The 21,248-nt window shown below is 47.8% G+C and overlaps 1 protein-coding gene across 1 annotated transcript in view; it reads right to left on the bottom strand.

Moving 5' to 3' along the window:
• Nucleotides 1-17,071, bottom strand: part of ABLIM1 (actin binding LIM protein 1) — a 275,685-nt gene extending 258,614 nt beyond the window's left edge. The window contains exon 1 of the mRNA XM_084762924.1: nt 16,829-17,071. Within this exon, the coding sequence (XP_084619050.1) occupies nt 16,829-16,841 (13 nt within the window). The 5' untranslated portion in view covers nt 16,842-17,071. The remainder of the gene's footprint in view (nt 1-16,828) is intronic.
• Nucleotides 17,072-21,248: the final 4,177 nt, after the last annotated feature.

The following is a 21,248-nucleotide window of genomic DNA, read 5'->3' as shown; positions in this document are numbered from 1 at the left end:
CTTAAACTCAGAAAGACCAGCTTGCTTCTGCCTCCCAAGTGCTAGGATTAAAGACATATGTTACCAAGATGGGGCCTGCAGCTGAGATTTTTAGCAGTGGTTCTCCTCTATGTCAATTTGGCTCTGGGGAATCACAGCCTGAAATGACTGTTTAATCATTCAATTCAAATACCGTCCCCAAATTCAAGGGCAATGCTGAAAATGCAATGGTTTGTCGTCAGGCATGTTGGCTTCCCTCCTTGACCACACCCTCTGCCGGGCGGTTATCTCAACTCACAGCTTTTCCTTCCCCAAGTAAGACAAGGAGGGTTCACCTTCCTCCAGGGCTTGTTCTTAGGGGCCTTGCCAAGGGCTCCACCCTGTCAGGAGGCAATAACCGCCCCTGACACGGTGGCTGTGTTTGTTTCAACAATGTAAGTGACCCACAGCACAGGATATACTCTTTGTTTGCTGGTTACAAACTCAGTGATTCACAAACTAAAACAATAAACACGCACATGGACTTGGGGGCAGGAATGAGATGTCCGGAGTATAAAATAAAGGGAGTCTCTCTCTCTCTCTCTCTCTCTCTCTCTCTCTCTCTCTCTCTCTCTCTCTCTCTCTCTCTCTCTCACACACACACACACACACACACACACCTTATACAAATAAACAAGTCCAAAGCCTCAAATTGAAGATCCTTGTGTTTTCCTTAAATGCCATCTTTTATGGAGTGGCTCATCTACTGAACCTCCAGTGGCCCCAGCCAAAGTCCTCAGATTGTCTCACAAGGCAGCACATTGCAGTCCCCCTCCCTCTCCGTCTCTGGCCTCCCTCCACTGGCCTCCCAGCGTGTGCCTGGCTCCTGGCCTCTGCTGTCTGCTCCCCCTGAGAAGCTTGAGGCCTGGCACTGTCAGTTGTCCCCCCCCTCTGTCGATGTCACCATCCCTGACCACCCCACCCCATCTTCTGCAGCCTTACTCCCTACTCCATTTCCCCACAGCAGTAGTAGTTGACTGGCTATGTGTTGTACGCGTTTATATGTCATAAATATATCTTAAGCCGATAAAAGAAAGCATTTCACAATGTAAGTGCCTGCCGGCTGTTCTTAAAGGGCGTTTGTAAATGTTTTTAGCTAGCATACAAAGTATTAGGCTTTAGTATGAGATCTTCAAATTAATTCATTTTGTTGATTGTTTCCATCCTTCCTGCCCATCCTGTGTCCCTCACTGCCGAGCAGCGCCTTTCTGCTTCCATGCTATACAAACTGCCTTGCCCTCTGTCCCTCCCTCTGGTCCTCAACGCCTTTCCCAGTCCTGGTTCCTCTCCTAGTGTCATGACCTAATGCTCTCCCTCGAACTCACTTACGGTCATATCCTTAAACACTACAAGCTGCCGTCTGTAAATGAGAGGGAACAGGCAGTGTTGTCTGTCTCTCTGGGTCTGGGTCCCTTAGCTCAACCCTTCTCCATGAAATATTCTTGGTTTTATATCTTCTATAGTGTGCCTTTTATAAAGCTTTGTGCATGGCGTTAAGTACTGTATCCAAGAGAGAAGAGATTTCACGTTTGTGCAATCACTGTACTGAGTGCTGGGCATGTGGGCTGACTGGGGTGCAGCTCCTGCTAGTTAGTACATAGACATGGCTTCTCAAATCCAGTCAAGTCTGTCAAACTATCCCCTCCAGGGTCCTTGTCAGCCCAGCGACGGAGCTGACGCATGACCAGCCCTTCTTAGAGAAGTCATCGCAAACGCCCTCCATAATAAGGGCACATGCGGAACAACACACAAAACCAAAGGGAGAGTGGGAAATGAGTTGGGAAAATATGCCAGGAAGCTGAGGTGCTGTTGAGGGTCTCCGTAAAGACGGGCAGAAGACGTCCCTGCCGCACACAGTTCCTTTAGCAGGTGTGTACATCCACGCAGTCTCTGGACTGTAATGTGCCTACAGCAACTCTGCACACCTCTCTCTCCCCACTGTCTACAATGGGCCATACAACCCCTGAGTGCCATCCTTCTTATGACTCAGGCAAACAGTAAGGTGGCATAAAGTCGTGTTTATAGGTTCCATTTAACATGTCAACATGTGTCATAAAGACTAATTTTTTTTTCCTGAATGAATAATACAAAGTAGAAACCATGGCATGTACCACACACACAAAAAAAATCAGTGTTTAAGAAAGATTGTTTCCCTATGACTTCCGCACTAATGCATCCATAGACCAGAGGACAGATTGCTGGGGTCAGTTCTCTTTCTGGACCATGTAGGTCCCTGGGATCAAACCCACATCTGAGGTTTGGCAACAATGCCTTCACCCAGCCAGCGTGCCCTCTTACAGGACCCTTTCATGATTCTTCCCTTAATTGAACAGGATTCTGTGTAAGTTGACTGTCATGGCAGCAGAGACTGAGGGTTTGATCTGCCTTGACTATCAAACACAGCAAAAGGGAGAGCACTGAGAAAGGGAAGCACTGATTCACTGGCGCGCCTAGCTGCCCAGTCAAGGAGCCCGCAGATGAGTAATGCTGGCTCTGCGGCACTAGCCGAGCAGGTGCGCCTCGCCGCCAAGTGTCCGCTCCCTCTTTGCCAAGCAAACATCGGTGTTTGTTGTCTGTCTTTTGTATCAGAAACAACAGCCAGAGAAATAAGATTAAAAAAAAAAAAAAAGAAAGAAAACAAACTAAACCTGACCCTGATATCTTGGTGGTCCTTCCAATTCTAAGCAAACAAACAAAATAATAGCATTTGAACAATCTATGAGCTACTTGTGGTGATGTCTTATTAAAGCCTTACCGGCAGTCCATCCAATTCATGTGAACATTCCCCCAGAGCCAACGACCTTGCTGTTCCTTCTCTGCTTAGGCTCCTTCACCAGGGTGTTCAGGCACGATTAAAAATGGCACACACCAAACAAACGAAAGTGCTGGGTGAGAACAGAACGCAGTCACACAGGCACACCCTCCCACAAACACACAGCATTTCCATTGCCTCAGGACACCAAGCAAACTCATCTCAGACAGTTGGATGCACAGGAAGTCCTGAACCACGATGCGCAAAGGCAAAGGTGATAACTGGTCCCAAGCATCAGTGCTGGCAGCCGGCACCTCCTAGGCCTTTGGCCCAAGAGATATTACATAAGGCCCCCTCCAAACTCGGCTTCTGCTCACGGAGCCAGCCACAGCTGGAACGCAGGCACCTCACAACTGAGTCATCCAACTTGGATTCGAAGCTTTAGTTTCAGGGCTGGAAATGGAAGAGTCATCCAGAGCTGGAAAGACAGGCTCAGCCAACACAGCTCCCGACTCCTTACACAACTCTTTCCACTGGAACGCCCTGCCTTTGTCCAATACCTGCCAAATTCATCACGGCCGAGATTTGGGTTCAGCCTTTAAAAGAATTATTTTTCAAGGTGTGTGTGTGTGTGTGTGTGTGTGTGTGTGTGTGTGTGTGTTATGTATATGCTCATATGTGTACAAACATGTTCATTGTGGATGCATGTGTATGTGTGTGATGCATATTCATATGTGTGTGCACATGTGCATGTGGGTACAAGTGTGTGTGTTATGTGTGTATTTTCATGTGTGTGCACATGGGTGTAAAGTGTGTATATGTGTGTGCACATGAACGCACATGTGGAGGCAAGGCAAAGTGGGTATCAGGCATCTTCCCCTCTTACTCTCTACCTTATTTTTTGAGACAGGGTCTCTCCTGGACTTAGATTTTACAGATTCTGCTAGACAGGCTGGACAGGGAGCCCCAGGGACTACCCAGCTCCCCTCCCACAGTGCTAGTGATACAGATGTGTGCCGCTGTGCCTATTTTTTTAACAAGGGTGGTCAGGATCAGAACTCATGTCCTCACACTGTGTACTAGGCACTTTACTATTGAACCTTCTCCTGGTTTCTCAAGTGTCATTTTTCAGCTGCAGGGAGTGTGTGACCATGAATAAAACCAAATGATCTAGCCTTTAGAAAACACAGCAGTGCGGTGTCGCTTTTGTGATTGTCTTGATTTAAAAAGCAATAAACCTCTTGCCATTAGTCATTCTAGAAAAAGTAATCCTGCATGAGGCAATGGGGCTGGCTTTAGATGAAGTGAGGGGAAATTCATCTTATTACTCTAGGAAGGAAGTGGCCCTTGGCTTAAAGAAAAGAAAGACGTATAACATTTTATAGTCCTGAAGAAATCAATTTCCTGTAACAAGGTAGAGAGAGTATGGGTGATGTACTATGTGTGTGTGTGTGTGTGTGTGTGTGTGTGTGTGTGTGTGTAGGTTAGAGGGCAACCTGTGGGAATAGGTTTTCTCCTCACACTATATGGGCCCTAGGGCTCAAACTCCAGACATCAGCTTGACTGCAGGCTCCCTTACCCACTGAACCACATCACAGGCCCTAAAAGTAAGCTACAACATAATTCTTGGAGTTTTGCCAGGTCACCAAGAAAAGACCTCTTACTGTGCTTAGCTCAGAGCAGCTCAGGGTGTCATGGCCAGCCTGAGGGGAGGTAGAATAGGCAACCAGGGGTCTAGCAAGACTAGTCCTAGTGGCCGTGACCTCCCACGTAGCAGAGCTCTGGAAGGTCAGGTCACCAGAAAAATATATGACCTAATACCTTAGGAAATGGAGAAACACCAAGGATGCAAAGGGGGCTCCTCCACAGCTCCCAAAGATGTAGGTGACACAGCATCCCAGAATGCACCCTGGTATCCTTGCCACTTCCCAGAATCTAGGGATGGGGGTGATAGCAGGGATAAAAAAGGGGGTTCAAGGTATCTGGCATGCACACCATGCTGTAGTGACACAGAATGCGGGAGGCAAGAGAGATGACATCAAAATGGCTAACCAGGCTTCTTCCTGAACCAGGACTCCAACAAGTATGGTGGATCAGGTTAGACTCTGTACATCAAATGCCCCTTGTTCTGGGAGGAAAAAACGTCCATGTCTGTAGCCTTGATTGTTTTAAGAGCAGAGACATAAAGAGATGTGTGTGAACCAGAAGTCAGAAGTTACTCCAACTAAGAGGACGACATTGTTCCTAAAGGTGCAATACACACACACACACACACACACACACACACACACACACACACACACACAGCTGGATTTATACCACCAGCCAACTGTGAATGTCTTAAATGTAGCCTTCCTTAAATTTCTCTCAATAGGAGGGCATTAGAGATCTGTTCAGCTTCAAGTCTGCACGGGGGAGGACTTGGGAGTCTGAACATCACAGTTGACACTTAGCTTCGCAGAATTCCTAGACCAGAAGAAGACAGCGCCACCTTACCTGTGTCTCTCCACAGTTCTGTGCGCCAGATGCCAGGATGGGGAAGTCTGAGATTGGGGGAGTCACTTCATTGGCAGTGAGGTATCTGTGAGTTCAAGGCCAGCCTGGTGTATTTAGTGAGTTCCAAGAAAACCAGGGCTACATAGAGAGAATCTGCCTCAAGAAGAAATGTATAAATAAATAAAGATTAATAAGACAAAATAAAATTGGCAAGTCTGTGGGGGAAACTGTATACCTGTCAGAGGAGAGGCAGTTGCTGAAGTACAAATCGTATTTTTCACAGAGACTCCGGAGAATGAGTACCCCAGTACAACGCCCAGACTTAGTCAGAAGCATCTCCAAGCTGGGGCAGGCTGATCTCCAAGAACACTAAGAACGTACTTGCTCACAGCAAGTGTTCCAAACATGGCACATAAACAGCATCATGTTGGTGTTTATCGCCGCAGACAGCTTTGCTGGGGAAAGAGACTTAAGACAAATGAACTAATTAAACTGCCAAGTCCGGCCCAGTCTGAATGCCTCTTTGTTCATCTTGCCAGAAATTGTTCCTTCTGGCTGCCCTAGAACTCACTTTATATACCAGACTGGCCTCGAACTCACAGATAGCCTCCTGACTCTGCCTTATTTCATTTTATAAAATTCATTTATTTTTGCAAATACTAGGAGTACCATGTCACAGCCCTAAGAAAAAGACTTCGCTGACATTCTCATTAGGATTTTATTTATGGAAAAACTTAGAAAAAAAACTTTTGTTTCTATATGAATGCTTGCATGTATGTGAGAGAGCATATGCATATGTTGCACATGTGTGTGCAGGTGTATGTGACTATCCACATATGTGCAAAGACCAGAGGAAGATATTAAGGTATCCGCTCTGCCACTCTCCACCTCAATCCTGTGAGACAGGGTCTCTCAGAGAAACTGAACCTAGGCTGGCGCCCAGCAAGTCCCGGGCATCCTCCTGTCCTCACCCCACATCAGCAAGCTGGCAGGCATGTGGCTGTTCGCGTGGAGCTGGGATCCGAGCTTCAGCCCCGTGTGATACACGCTTATCACTGACCAGCCCCTCGGCTCTGTTTTGGTTTTTGAGACCTGGTCCCACTATGCATGCGAGCCTGGCCTTAATCTGTGACCATCCTGCCTCTGCCTCCCAGAACTGAGGTTACAGGCGTGTGTCACTACATCCAGCGTTTTCCCACTATCGTGCACTGTTGTCTCAGCGCATTTCACGCCTCTCCAGAGTCTTACAGTCTTCTTACTCCTCAGTGTGCACGTAAATCTTGCTCACATTGTTCGAACATGTTACACTTAACTCTCCATGTTTTATTCCTAATGTCCAATATGCTTGGGTGTATATATATATATATATATATATATATATATATATATATATATATATATATAAAATTCTAAAAACGGGCTGTTTTCTGTGCCTAGAACACTTTCCAGCATTTTTGTGTTTGGTAAATTCTGTTTTCCTCAAATCCCCATTTGAGCTTCCCTTACTTTATCGAGAACTCCTTGGCCCAGGATTCAGTCTAGACGAGCCTGTGTCTTTTCTCTGTCCATCTTCTGCGTCTTAAATGTAACAGGGCTGAGCATGAGACACCGCCACAGCCGCCCATTTCCAAGGGCGTAGAAGCCCTGCAAAGCTGACTTGGAGGAAATGTCTGACGTGATGGATGGTAAGTGACTAAGTGACTGGACAAATGAAGGAATGTCCAAATCGTAGCCTATATTTTTTTCTCATGTTTCTGTATTGTTTTTACAGTGATAACAATGATGATATTGAAAAATGGTAATTACGGAGTAACGTGATTTTTTTCCCCCTTTAAACCCGAGCTATATTTCAAAGAGCAGAAAATGGCACAGTGGTAAGAAATGACGAACACTTGAGAAGTGAGAGCCAGGTGTACTTTCTCTCCCGCCCCCGCCCCCCCACCCCCCACCCCCACGCAGCACAGAGACACATGGGTGGAGCACACTCGGGCAGGGCAGCAAGATCTAAGCTGACTCCGCGGGGAACCTTAACTGGTAGGTGATGCTCTGCAGTGAACTTCTCCACTTGCTGAGGGATCTTTCTATCCATAAAACACTCACGATAAACATCTTCACAGCTAAGAGATGTGTGAAATGTGGACCCTGCCCCTCTCTCCTATTCTCTTCCCCACCTACAAACTGACCTCGCAGCTGAGCCAGGCAGGCCTTAGAAAGACTTCCAGGCTCTGACGGGCTCTCACTGGCTACTCTCGCCCTCAGGCCCCCACCACCACCACCATCACGTCTGGTCCTAGCCATGCCCAACCTCCCCCCTCTGGTCTATAATCCACACTACTGGCTGAACGGTGCTTTGAAACTGTATCAAATCATGTGGCAACTCTCCTAGGAGCTTTCCAAGGGACCATTCTCATCTCACTGGATCTAACAGGACAAGCCCCTACGGTGGCCTACAAGGGTCAGTTTGACACCATGCTACCTCCGTGATGTTAGCGCCATCCCTCTCTCTCCCTGTCACACCTGTCCTCCCTGCTAGTCCTTGAACATACAAGTGAGACAGACCTTAAGAGCATTCAACGCCTATAAGTCCTTTACTGGGTGTCTTCACAGCCCCATCTCCACTCTCAGGTTCCTGTCCACAAAGATGATGGCTTCCCACGTCCTCGCCTCTCCAGTACTCCCATCTGCCTCACTCATCTCCGTTTCTTCGACCCACAGCTACTTCAGACATTTTAGCAGTGGCTGTCTCCCCTCAACACCTGCAACACCCACCACATGTTCGACTGACACGCGCTGGACAGCCCAATACATGAGCAGGTTCTTCCTGACTGTAATCCTATGCTCTATAAAAGTACCCGGCCACAGAACAGACTCTCCCAAAAGCAATGGTCTAAAGGAACGGTGGGTGGGTAGCCAAACCCTCCCTGGCGCCTGTGTGCCTTGATCACTGGGATGGTTGGAGGACTAAAAGCAGCTCCTTGTTTTACACAGTGCAGGGAGACACCGCGTCCATTAGAAGCTGCCAACTGTTTCTCTCTTCAACGTTGTTTGTTGCGGGGAGGGTTGTTTTTTGTTTTTGTTTTTGGGGGTTTGGGTTTTGTTGTTGGTGGTGGTGGTGGTTTTGGTTTGTTTTACTTTCTGAAGTGATGGCAGTCTTCCCTCCTCCTTGCCCAGATGCTGGGACTCCTCTCCCGCTGTTCACTCCTCCTCAGAGCTGAAAGCCAGAAATAGCTGTTTGCCTCACTGTCCTCACTTCCCTGCATTGTTACCACCCAGTTCTCTGGAGTCTTCCCGGTTGTGGATGTTTTTATGTGAATTCCCAATATGTTGAATAAAGATGGTAGATGCTGCCTAAACTGAAAACACACTGCAGGATCTTCTCTTCAGGGGAAAATACTTGAGAGTTTACTCCACTGCAGCTCCAGACACACCACTAAAGATTTGTCTAGTGTGTGCCGCTGCTAAAGAGCCGGAGAAAGAACATGCTGTACAGAGTAAAGGACTAATGTCTTTTAATTTACCGAAAGCCTAAATAACTTTCTTTTCAATCCTTAAAAAAAAAAAAGAAAAAGAAAAAAAGAGCTAAGCAAAAGGCTGGAGTCATGTGATCTCCAGCCAGTCGACAAATAATATTTGAATGCTCGACTCACAACACTGGCTTTTATTTGATTTTAGTAATTATACAAAAGATTCAATTACACAAGGGATTTTATAGATTCATCTACTAAATAAGGACTTTCTCAGCCACTAATTATCTTTAATGGGCAATGCTCATATGTTGGTAAGTGCATGGTAGATAATTCCCTCCATAATACAACATGCTAGCAAATAAAACCCTAACACATTGGCAGAAAATCAAGTAAGTCATATGGTGGTGCATGCTTGTGATCTCAGTGCCTGGCCAGGCAAACGTAGCCTGGCTAGGAGGGCAGCCTGAGCAACACACTGGACTTCAAGCCAGGCTTGGCTACACAATGAGACTGTCCCTAAACACTGATGATGGTGGTGGTGGTTGTGGTAGTGGTGGTCTTGGCCATAGGCACACTAAACTATATATTTAAAGCTACCTTTAAAATGCATTAATTAGAGAAATAAAACTCCACATCAAAATAATTATGAATCTGAGGCATGGCTCAGTGGCATAGTATTTGCCTAGCATGTGCACTGCAAATTAATTATTAATTAAATGGCAACTGAAAGAACACAGCACCAGGCATGAACTCCCTACAATAGCTTGTCTGCCTCGATAGAAAAGCGCCATGTAAGATGCTGCCAAGAGAAAGTGTATCCCAAGCATTATATGAGTTGGACCGTGGTTGGAGATACGGTTGTGACTCTGTATTACTTGCAATCCCTGAGCATACAACAGCTGAGGGTTGCCCTGGGTTGAAAGGAACAAATAGATAACCCAGAGTTTAAGCTTAAAATGTAATATATCTAATGTGCAATCAGGTATGCAGCCATTGTCCAAGATTCTGTCTTTTGTTTCCACTTGTTGCTGTTTCTTTTTGTTATTTTGGATTGGGGCTTGGTTTTTGTTTGTTTATTTGAAGCAGAGTCTCAGGCACCCCAGACTGGCCTTGAACTCACTACAGAACAACTTGGCCCTGAGTTCCTGTTTCACTGCCCAAGGGCTGAGATACACACAGAGACTGGCCCTGTTTGACTCGGGAAGACTTCTTAACCAGCATCCACATCCTGGGAATGAGGAAGAAAGGTTCAGTAACAGCACTGACTGAAGGCTAAGGTTTGACCGCCTAAAAGCGCCAAGCCATGCGTTACACTCCCTCAAGAAATGCTTCGCGAATGATGGCGGCTCTGCTCTCTGAAGGAGGGAAGAGGAAAACTTAACATTTTTTTTTCATTGTGGATTCTATTTGGTATCTGTCCTGGTTAAGTTTCATTGTCAACTTGATACTATCTAGAGTCTCTTGGGGGGGGGGGACTTCAGTTGAAGAGCTGTCTCTATCAGACTGGCTTGTGGCTGGCCATGTCTGTGAGAAATTGTCTTGGCTGGTGACTGGTGTGGGATGTTCCACTGTGGGCAACAGCATCCCTGGGCAGGTGGACCTGGGTCGTATGAGAAAGCTAGCTGAGCACAAGCCAGAGAGTGAACCACACCTGTCGACTCCTTACAGGCATCCGTTAATCAACACTAACGCCTGCACTTCCAATGCAACCACTCTAGGTGTGATCAATAGATGGCCTACCTAATGGATGGATGGATGGATGGATAGTTCTAGATAATGTTGTTTTAACCTGGATACAATTCCTTTTCCTCTGAAGCACACTGGGAAGTGATGGCCAGCAGATCGTGATGGTAGCCACAAGGAAGTTATAGCCCAACATATATTTTTCTTTTAAAATTTTCTCATAAAATAACTTTTGATGGTATTCTTCCCCTCTCTCAACTTTTCCCAGAACGTCCCCGATAGTTCCTAAAATTAGTGCTGTCCACAGATCTAGGGGTAACTCAACTCTCTGAGGTTTCTTGTTTAAATACAGTGCAATGCTTCTACTGTGCTCCAACGCCACGGTTCCTTGTCGGTGGAATCCCTTGGCCCCTGGCGTTCCACGATGCCTCCCGCCTGCGGAGAGGGGGCCACTGAGATCTGGCTCGACATCGCTGCACCCCACACTCTGAGGCCCATCCGTTTCTCTCTCCTGCTGCTGCCCTTTCTGCCATCTTATCTTGCTTTCTCCATCGTGTTCTCCAAGAACACAATCCTGCTGAAGAGGCCTCACTGACCTTGTGGTCCTCCCCCTTAACAGCTAAACAAGGCTGCTCCCCATTGTGGCCATAGCAACCCCTCATCCCGTGCTATGCACCTTCACCTGGCAAATCCTTTTCTACATACTTGTATTCCTATCACTCTGTAAAACACTGTGAGTTCCTTGAAAGTAGATAAGGGGGCTGTGTTTTTTGTTGTTATTTTCTGAAGAAAATCAATAGTCAGAAACAAATTCATTGAATGTCCAACAACAGATAACATTAAACTTTTTTTTAAAAATCAATAAAAATACTGTAGACATCAAAGACAAAAACATGTAACGAGTCAGTGCTCCGGGGGCTATTTGGAGAACACAGCCGTTCAGAAGACACAAAAGCAGAACCTTTTGTCAAGGTTTCTATAACCTCAAGAAACATATGCTGGTCGCAAACATCTGGGGTCTGTTAATTAACCAACTGCTAATGAACAAAATAGGTGTTCAATGCACATGTGTTGACAGGCTCAATGTGTAGACCGCTTGCTTAACAAGCACCAGGCGGTGGGTCTGATACTCATCACTGGGTAAAACCATGCCTGGGGACAGCATTGAGGAGGTAGAGGCAGGCCAATCGGAAAGTCAAGGTCAGCTTAGGCTACGTCGGAGTTCCAGCCAACCGGGAGTACCTGACGCCCTGTCTATAGGAAAGGATGGACGGCCATTACTTCATAGCTAAAAACCTATGACCTCAACTAAAATAGATGAAGTGAGTATGATAAAGTAGACATTTTTCCTTTATTGCGCATTTGTCTCAATCTATTACAACCATTTCTATTTGCTTCCCCTACCCCCCCCCCAAAACCTCACAAGATATCGTGCTGGCTAGTTTTATGTCAACTTGACACAAGCTAACATCATTTTAGAAGCGGGAACCTCAACCGAGGAAAAGTCCTAGCCAGGTTGGCCTGTAGAAACCCACTAAGGAAGAGGGCCGGGTCTCTCCCTCCTCGGCCCAGCTGTGGGCTGTGAGGCGGCCAGTCATGAATGCTGGTGGATGCCCTCCTCCGTGGCGTCAAATCTACACTCAGGACAAAACGTGGGTTTGACATGCACCGTTCTAAAACTTGCCCTTTCGTTTAACAGCGTTTGATGGACACTGTCCAAACCAGGGCGTACAGACCAAACTCATTCTAAGAGTCCGTAGTGCGCATGCGCCGTAATTCAAAGGCATCCCCTACAGATGAGCATTCCCACTGATTCAGTGGGGAGTTCTGAAAATCAAGGTACAAAGACTGCTCTGCTTCCAGAGATGCTCTGAGCGCAGCCACACCCACCACACCCACCACGCCCACCACGGCCTTTCACCTGAGGCAGGGTCCTGAAAGGTCTATTCACCCAGGCAGGGTCCTGAAAGGTCTATTCACCCAGGCAGGGTCCTGAAAGGTCTGTGCACCCAGGCAGGGTCCTGAAAGGTCTGTGCACCCAGGCAGCCATCTCTTTGCTCATTACCTGCCACATATGTCTCACATGGATAAACATTTAACAACTATTTAATTGGACCAGAAACTGCGAGGTCAGAAGCCAGCTGGAAGATTTCCGACCATGGGGCCCGCTGTGTTTTATTATTTGGATAGTAAATAAAAATAGGAAAATCACTCTTCTAACTTCATATCCGCGTGTACTGTGCTTGAGTTTAAGCACTTGCTCCATAACTTAGATTGGTGCGCTAGGATGTGTTTTATCCTATGGGTGGGTTTTAGCACTGCTGTTGTGACGTGTGCTCCCTTGAGAACCTGTGAGAACGCAGGCCCTGCAGTGCAAGATGACAGGCCCTTCACTCTATGGCTGCTATGCTGGCCCACACACAGCGAAGTGGAGCCTGACCCGGACTTCAAAATCAACCCTGAATGCTCTTTAAATGATTTAGTGTGTGTGTGTGTGTGTGTGTGTGTGTGTGTGTGTGTGTGTAATGTACATTCATGCAAGAGTCTGTGAAGGGCAGAGGACAGTGTGAGACCTCCTGAGGCTGGAGTGATGAGCAGTTTTGAGGTATCTGATGTGGGTGCTGGGAACTGAACTCAAGTTCTTTGGAAGAGCAACAGGTGTTCTAAACCACAGAGTGAGCTCTCCTCACCCCTACCCTGAAAATTCCCTCCCCCTTCTCCCCTCCCCTCCTCTCCCCTTCCTCACTTCCTCCATCTTTCTCCTTCTCTCTCTCTCCCCACCCCACCCCCCACTGACTCTGAGCGTCTGCGTATGTCCGCATACCTCTGTATGTGAGCGCACATGTGTGCAGGAGCACAGGGAGACCAGAGGCAGGTATGCCGTGTTTTCCCCACTGCTCCTCACTGAGACAGTCTCTCACTGAGCCTGGAGCACAGGAAGCAACCAGTCAATGAGCCCAGGGGTTCTCCTGCCTCAGTGTCCAGGGCTAGGACAGCAAACTGCTGGACACCAGGCCTCGCTGTTTACATGAACTAGGGCTCTCTGCTTGCGTGGCAAGCACTGAACTGGCCGAGATGCCCCTGGTCCGCACCATCCTGGTTATCTTCCTTTGGTGTCTCCAGCGCAAAGTACTAGTTTCTGTGAATTTGATTTCCAGATGCCTGAGAATCCTGAAATGTGGGAGTCTCGCTCTAACGACACTTAGAAGCACCTGGAACTCCTCTCACATACGTGGCGCAAGGGCCTTGCCTTTGCAGGACACTGTCCACATCCATGAGGTCTGGAACGTCTACCGACTAGAGGATCCTCCCCACACCTAGAAACTCTACTTCGTGTGACCACTTTTTCTAAGGTGAGTCAAAACCCAGAACACGATGGCTCCACCTTGGTCTCTAGCGGTGAAAACACACCACCAAAGTCTGATAAGACTATTTGAAGAAACTGTGGATGGTAGCAGCTTAACTTGCACTGCCATGAAAGTTAAAAATACTTTTAATTGTTAGTTTAATAGTGCATTTAACTTTAATGCATACTCCATATGCCTTAAATAGCAAACAAGTGTGTATTTTTTCTCTAAAAAAAATGTTTAATGAAGTTTTCCTATTGAAATCCAAACCCAACTTATTTCAGTGTGTCTGGTTTTTAAAAACAGTTTTACTCTCACCATGACCTGCAATGCTGAATACTAAAAATACACAGACCATTTTTTTTTTATCCTTGAGATTTATATATATTTCCTAGAGTCTAAAGACTTTCTTACTTATAATCTGTATACTGAAACAGACACATTAACTTTCTGATCAAGGGGATTTACTCTCTACTTTCTCTACTTTCAGATGGGGAGCAGAGCCAAACACAGAGAAGAAGGGGGGGAGGGAGGAGAGAGAGCTGGAATGGACCAAACATAGTGATGCTCAGTTTTGATGCGTTCTGAGATCTCAGAGGACATACCTCCCCAAGCACACTCTACTCATCATTTCTAATTCTGTTCCAATTTGTGTAAATAAAAATACTCCAGAAGGACATGGAAACAACAGAAGGTCTTTGATAACACCCAGGGATTGGTCCTCAGGCTGGACAAGGAGGAGGCCGAATGGGAGTGGCAGGTGGCTGTCATGAAACACAGGAAGTCATGTTCCCCCACGCCCTGTGACGTCACAAAGCACCTGTGGAGATGTCTCTGAACGTTCTGGTGAAAGGACCTGAATGAGACAGCGTTGGATGGAGAGCAGGGCCTCCCAGTTACCAACCAGTGACGTGTGGGCAGTGTCCACAAAACCTCAGTTCCTTCTGCAAATGGCAGGTAAAGCTAGCGCCCACTCCTTGTGTTATTGGAAGGATTTGGTTACATAACGGATACGGAGTGTCTGACAAAAAAAAAAAAAAGGCTTCAGTAACTAGTATTTGGTGTGATGTCTTCTTCCTGCAATGTCAGTCAGGCTCTAAGCTACTAGACCCACGACTGTTGCTCTTGTGTCATTGCTGTCTCTGCTATAATGCACCTCAGCCAAAGCAGCTTATGGGAGGAAGGATTTTTGTCTTTGTGTTTTTGACTTCTGATCACAGGACACACTCCATTATTGGGGGGAAATCAAGGCAGGAACTTAAAGTTCCACATCCACAGGCAAGATCAGAGGGAACAAATGTGTGGCAGCACGCTCTCCCGGGCTTAGCTGGCCCTCTTCACTCATGCACAGCTCAGGGCACAGCCATGGCTTACTTCAGGAGTGTCTTCTTATACCAACTAATAACCAAAACGCTCCCCCCGGACATGCCACAGGCCAACCACACCTGGATAACTCCTAAAGATGCACTCCCCAGATGACCCAGCTTACGCCAATTGGCAGTTGAAACTGACCAGCACATTTACCAGCCTGGGCTTGAATGGGAAACAGACAATCATCCTGCTTTCTGTAGGCTCTGAGGTTCTTGGGAAAGCAGGTTCCATGCAGAACATTAGCCCCTTTTAGTCAGAGGGCTATCTCCATCTGACACTCCAGGTAAGCCACAGAGACCACGTGACACTGAAGACATGCCACGCTTCCCAGTGGCTAGCAGGCAGCAATAGTCAGAAGGCTGCAGGAAGGGATTTCAGTGGTAGATAAAGCCACGTCACGTGGACCTTTACCCAAGAGAGTCGTACACCTCCTGACACATTTCCCCCACACGTTCCTTGCCATCTGTAGTGAGTACAAGGGTCAGGGCTGAAGGCCTGGGCTGCAGAGCTGGAGGAGAGCCTTCCACACCGGCTTCACCCATCCCCTCCTCCAACCCTAACTCGCACAGATTATCGGCCGTGATCGGCAGGTCACAACTCAGGGTCTCCATAGCCCGATCATCAAAACAGTATATTCCAGCTTCCTGTCCTGTTTCTAGCTATGTGCTGAACAAGCACGTGGCTAGAGCAGGCATCAACCAAGAGCAGATTCCTCAAAATGGATTTTAAGCATTCTGAAAAGAGATTATTTATAATGCCCAGCATGACCCTGAAAAGCTATGCTTAATTATCTAACAATGTAATCGAATACCTAAGCTTCTCCCTTACGAAAACCAGCCAAAACTGCAACCTGTCACACACGCTGTTTCAAGGGGAGTCAAGGATGCAGAAGTTACTGCTTTGCAAGTACACTTTCTAAAAATAATCAATATTTTCCTCCAATGCTTATGACAAAGCAACCAAGCCACTTCATTTTAATTGCTCGCAAGCTGCACAATGACTTGATCTCTTTAATATTTCACTCATAGTAGCAGCCACTGAGCTATGACTAACTCACTCTCCCAGCACCACTGCTATCTCCAGATGGCAAGAAATTCATTCCCTTCACTCCTGCCTGAAAAGCAATTCCGATTTTTTTCTTTCTTTTTCATCCTTCCATTTCACCTGCAAGCAATTGTTTCCGCTCCAGATCAAGACAGGTGGGCAGAGAAATGGGACCCCAGTCAAAGGTTAGTACAGGTAAAATTACTTTTTTTTAATGGAGTATAAACCCTGCAGCTTTAAATCCTGCTGCATCAAGCCCTGGATTTCTTCCATAACTGAGCTTCAAAATGGTAACAAGAAAGGAGGAAAAAAAAAATGCTCTTCTTCCCAGCCAGCCTTCCCATAGCTCTTCAGCAGGCATGGCAGTGGCCAGCCCATCCCCCACACCTTCCCAGGGCAGAAGCGCAGCCAACACAGGTGGGCTGGGCATTGGACCTTGGCCCTCAGGCTTCGCCCACATCCGGCGACCAAGGTCAAGGGCGAGCGCTTCCTTTCCCAGCCTAGGAGCCCAGGGGGCTGCTGCCAAAGTTTCAGGCTGGGCTGGCGCCGGCTCGGCTCACGAAGCCCCTTGCCCTCGGGCACCCGCCCAGCGCGCCCTGCCCGGGACCCCGCGCCGGGTTGGTACACCACGCCATCTGAGCCCCACTCACCTCGGGTGGACATGGCTCAAGCAGCCACAGCCGATGCAGGAGGGGAGGAGAAACCCGCAGGGCGTGGGGAGGAGAGGATCCCGAGACGCGCACACGGGGTCGCGCGTCTCCGGGGCCCCGGGCGGACGCCTCCCGCAGGACACCTGCTCCGCTCCCGGCAGTCGGGCGGGCAGCCGGGGATCTGCAGGGCGCGGCGCTGTGACAGCTACGGCCGGCTGGGCGGGGCCGGCTCCCCCGCCCCGTGCCCGCGGGCTGGGCCCACTCGGGTCCTGCGGTGGCTGGGGACGCACTGCCCGCTTGGCTAAGGCGCCAAGCGGAGCTTTGTTTCTGAGCAAGGTGGGGCGGCGTGTGATAGGGGTCTGTGTCGTCCACACTCTGTCCCACATGATGATGATGCGGGGTGGGGGTGGGGGCATTTCTGTCAGTGAATGTTTTCCAGCTTCCAGCCTTAGTCCCAAAGAGACAGGAGTGATGGGTCACCTGGGGGTGGGGTGGGGGAGTTGACCCTGACTAGGGAGCTGTCCTTGCTGTCCATAAGCAGGGCAGCCATGACCCCCATCAAGGCCAGCCCAGCTCTAGAAAACGTGGTGGGTGGGATGGGACGGGGTGAGGGGAGAGAGGGTGCAGTGAAGGCAAGGAAATCCCTTTCTGGAAGACACGGGGGAAAGTCTGCTGCTCTAGAGGTGTGTGGACTGGTGTGGTACTGCTAAGGCGAGCAAAGAACAGCTAGCCCTGAGCTGGAAACGCCCTAAGCCCCTTTCAGGCCTCGCTTCCTCTACACTCCAGAAAGGTCTAGTTATTTTCTACGAAAGCTCCTCCAAAGTCTCCTTATAAAACGGGATCACAAAATAGGTCCCGCAATTGAGAGACATTCAAAGAACAGGTGTACACAGTCTAGGAAAACTAATTAGCAGATAATTGGAGAAAGCCCAACCATATGATCCCGTCGTTGTCGTCAGGGAAGTGTGAGGAAGACATACTGAGAAAAGAAAATTGTAAACTTCAACAGCAACAGCTAAACTCAGCAATGAAGAGCCACTCTCTCTCTCTCTCTGTCGCCTTGACAACATCCCTTCCCCTGCGTTTTAGACAGAAAAGTAGCCAACGGGCCTCAGTCCAGTGCTTCAGGCTCAAAATGACTTCTTTCCCTCTACCCTAAGATCACTCTTAACCCTGCTCACTGAGAGAGTACAGGCTAGCCCCCCCCCCCACGCTCGGCTTGCCCCCAGCCTCTTCCTCCTTCACTTTAATGTTGCCTTGAGATTATTTTAGTTTATTTTATTGCTTTTTGTTGTTGTTGTTGCTGTTTCAGGGATACCTACAAGGTACCCTTGCTGATCTCCAGATAGTCTCAGTGTTTCAGCTAAGCAATGAATCCCTCCAAAAAAGATTTAGTGAGCATATGCTATGTGCCAGTCTTTGTGGCAGGTAGGAGGTCCACAATAGTGAGCGAGCGTGGCCCATGCGCTGGACGCGTTGTGCACCCCTTGCCCCTCCCGTTCACCTCCACTCCCGCTACCCCCCAAACGCGCTGCATGACTGCTTTCCCAGCTAACATTTCTCTATAATGATGTGTTTTCCATCCGTGCCTTTCTTCCTTCTCACTATCCTTGGCAGATGCCTTCCTTCCACCCAAATTAACCCATAAACCATCTTGCAAAATGTTCCCCGCTACTTCCATGCCCTCTGGCCTCTCAACTTCCATGCGCTTTTTAGAATCTCCTGGCACACGGCTGCTTAAAGCGTTGCTTCACATTGCTGTGTAATGACCGCACTGTGTGTTTTCTCTTCCTCCAAAACACTGTTAAGGACTTCTTGGACATTGGCAATCCTGTTGACCCATTCCGCAAGTGTGCTCCAGCATGTGCATGACCGCAGGTGTCCTACAGGGACAGTCCCTTCCTCATCTGCCACAGCCATCTTGTCACCTCATTGTACCACCACGGATACAGTACAAGCAGATCTTACCCTCGTGTCCTCAAGATGCTTACAATAGACCACACAGATGGTCATAAAATATGCTCCTAACTGTGTCTGGATAAAGCAGTGTACGGAGTGTTTTAGGCAGAAAGAGACTGTCATCAGCCCTCAACTTAGCTGTGGGTTTCACATCTACACATTTAACCAACTGTGGGCCAAAACCATTGAATAGAATAACTGTATCTCATCAGACATGATGGTACATGCCTACAATCCCAGCACTCAGGGGGCCAAGGCAAGGGGATCTGAGTTCAAGGCCAGCCCGGGTTACATAGCAACGCCTGTCTGAACAGACTAAGTTGTGTTTATATTGATCCTGGATGTAGAGGAATGTTAATTCAGAACATGGCTGTTCTGGCAAGAGATCATATCCAAGGCCTTCTAGGTCTGTGTGACCTGGCTTTAATCCAGGAGGCAGAGGCAAACAGACCTGAGTTCAAGGCCAGCCTGGGCCAGAACAAGTATCAGGTAAAGAAAAGCTTAGGTCCAGGCGTGGTGGTACATGCCTTTAATCCCAAAGGAAGGCAAAGTTAGTTTGCAGAAGGAAGCACCCATGTTTGAAGGTGATGTCTAATTGAATGGCAGAAAAGGTGACGAATCAGAAGATTTGACAGAATAGGATACGCCAATCTCTCAGGAGAAGAGAGAGGAAAGGGAAGCTACTTAAGAGGCAGTTTTCCAGAGAGAGGAGGCAGTTTGTACCAGGACAGTAATAGAGAGATGGGTTGCAAAGAGAGAACTCAGGTGAAGATGGAACAGGCCAGAAAATGAGAAAAAGCCAGAAGATTGGAGCAGATGGCCGAGTTAGTTTGAGGCCGAGCAGAGCAATTCCAGGCCTAGAGAGATTGAATAAGTCAGCAGGGAGAAGAGTTTGAGCCAGAACAGCTGAGTTGAACCAGCCAGCCCAGAGCTCAGAAAGAGAAAGTAAGGGTGAGCTCATTAAGCAGTGAGTCTCAGAGGCTGAAAACATTCTAAGCCAAGGCCAGCAGAAGGGGGCAGTAAGCCTCCCAGACAACAATTGAGCCAGGAGAATAAAAGTTACTTTTACACATGAGTATATGTTTTTGCCCTGGTTTCTTAAATGACCTAATACATCATTTTATATTGCATTTCCATTGCATTAGTTATTTTAACTAAGCTGGAAATGATTTCAAGAATACAGTCAGAAATGTATAGTTTACATGCAAATATGACAACATTTTATATTAGAATTTTGACTATCCACTCCAAGGGCACTGAAACTAGTCGCCCATGGACACTGAAGGATATGTCTACTCAGGCCCTGGCAGCTTAAAAAAAAAAAAAGCTTACTATCAAAGCTCATCTTCGGCTAAAAGGTTTTCCTATGGATTGAATTTTATCTTCAGGTTTAGCGTCAGTTCTGAGTTTTAACGTATGTATGGTTAATTTATATATCTTTACTTGTTGATGTGTATGTTTTGTGTATGTGTCTGTGTGTGCACATGTGCTCGAATATATGTGCATGGATGTGCGTGGATGGGTCCCAGAGATAGGTGTCTTTCTTCGTCACCCTCTACCTTATTTTTTGAGACAGGGTCTCTTCACTGAACCTGGAGCTTACTGTCTCCAGGTTGGTGAGTGGGATCTACCTGTCCCCTCCCCGCCCGTCCCCTCTCACATGTCCTGCCCCACCTGTCTGCTCCCCACCCCCAGTGCTGGGTTCAGGCACCTGGCACCATACCAGCTGCTTTGTGGGCTCTGGGGACCTGACCAGAAGTCCTGATGCTTCTGGGGGGTGAGCGCTTGACCAGAGGCACCCCCTCCTCCCACTGCACTCCACTACCCCCACCCCCACCAGCCCCAGAGGCTCCAGGGAAATGCCTTCAGAGCTGGCCACATTCAGGAATCTCCAGAGCATTAGAATCTAAGAACTAATTCTTCCAACCTGTAAGGATCAACACAGACTCTCCCACAATAATAATCACCACAGGCAAGCGGAAAAGAACCAGGGGCCTCCAGAGCAAGCTGAGGACCATCTTAAAGATTAAGAGATGCCAGGCTATAAATTCTCTACTATAAATTGGAAGGCGGAATTTGGATTGACCAAAAGAAGAAATGTATTCGAGTCTGCCTGAAAGAAAACAAAATGCTTAGTTACTTTTGACTCTTGCAAAGAATACGCTTTCGAGTTAGGCTGGAGGGAGCTAGTGTGCGTGGCCCTGCTTCCGTTTTTAAATGGCTGCGTATTGATTTCACTCCCACAGCTTTCGGCTCTTGCTCCTATCGCTTCTCATTCTTAACCTGAACTTCTTACAAGCAGCGTGAGAATAGTTCTGCCTAATACGTGGCTTCAGGTTCAAAAGGACGCCTAGTCCTGTTGCATCGAACACCTCTCGGGTGCCCTCCCGGCAGTGGAGCACAAGGACATTGGGCAAGCAAGACCAGACCTCAGAGAGAGGATGACTCGGGCTCCTTGTAA

The sequence above is a fragment of the Acomys minous genome (assembly GCF_964271855.1).
Source record: "Acomys minous genome assembly, chromosome: 2".
Taxonomy (NCBI): domain Eukaryota; kingdom Metazoa; phylum Chordata; class Mammalia; order Rodentia; family Muridae; genus Acomys; species Acomys minous.
This window is presented reverse-complemented; position numbering and strand designations above follow the sequence as displayed.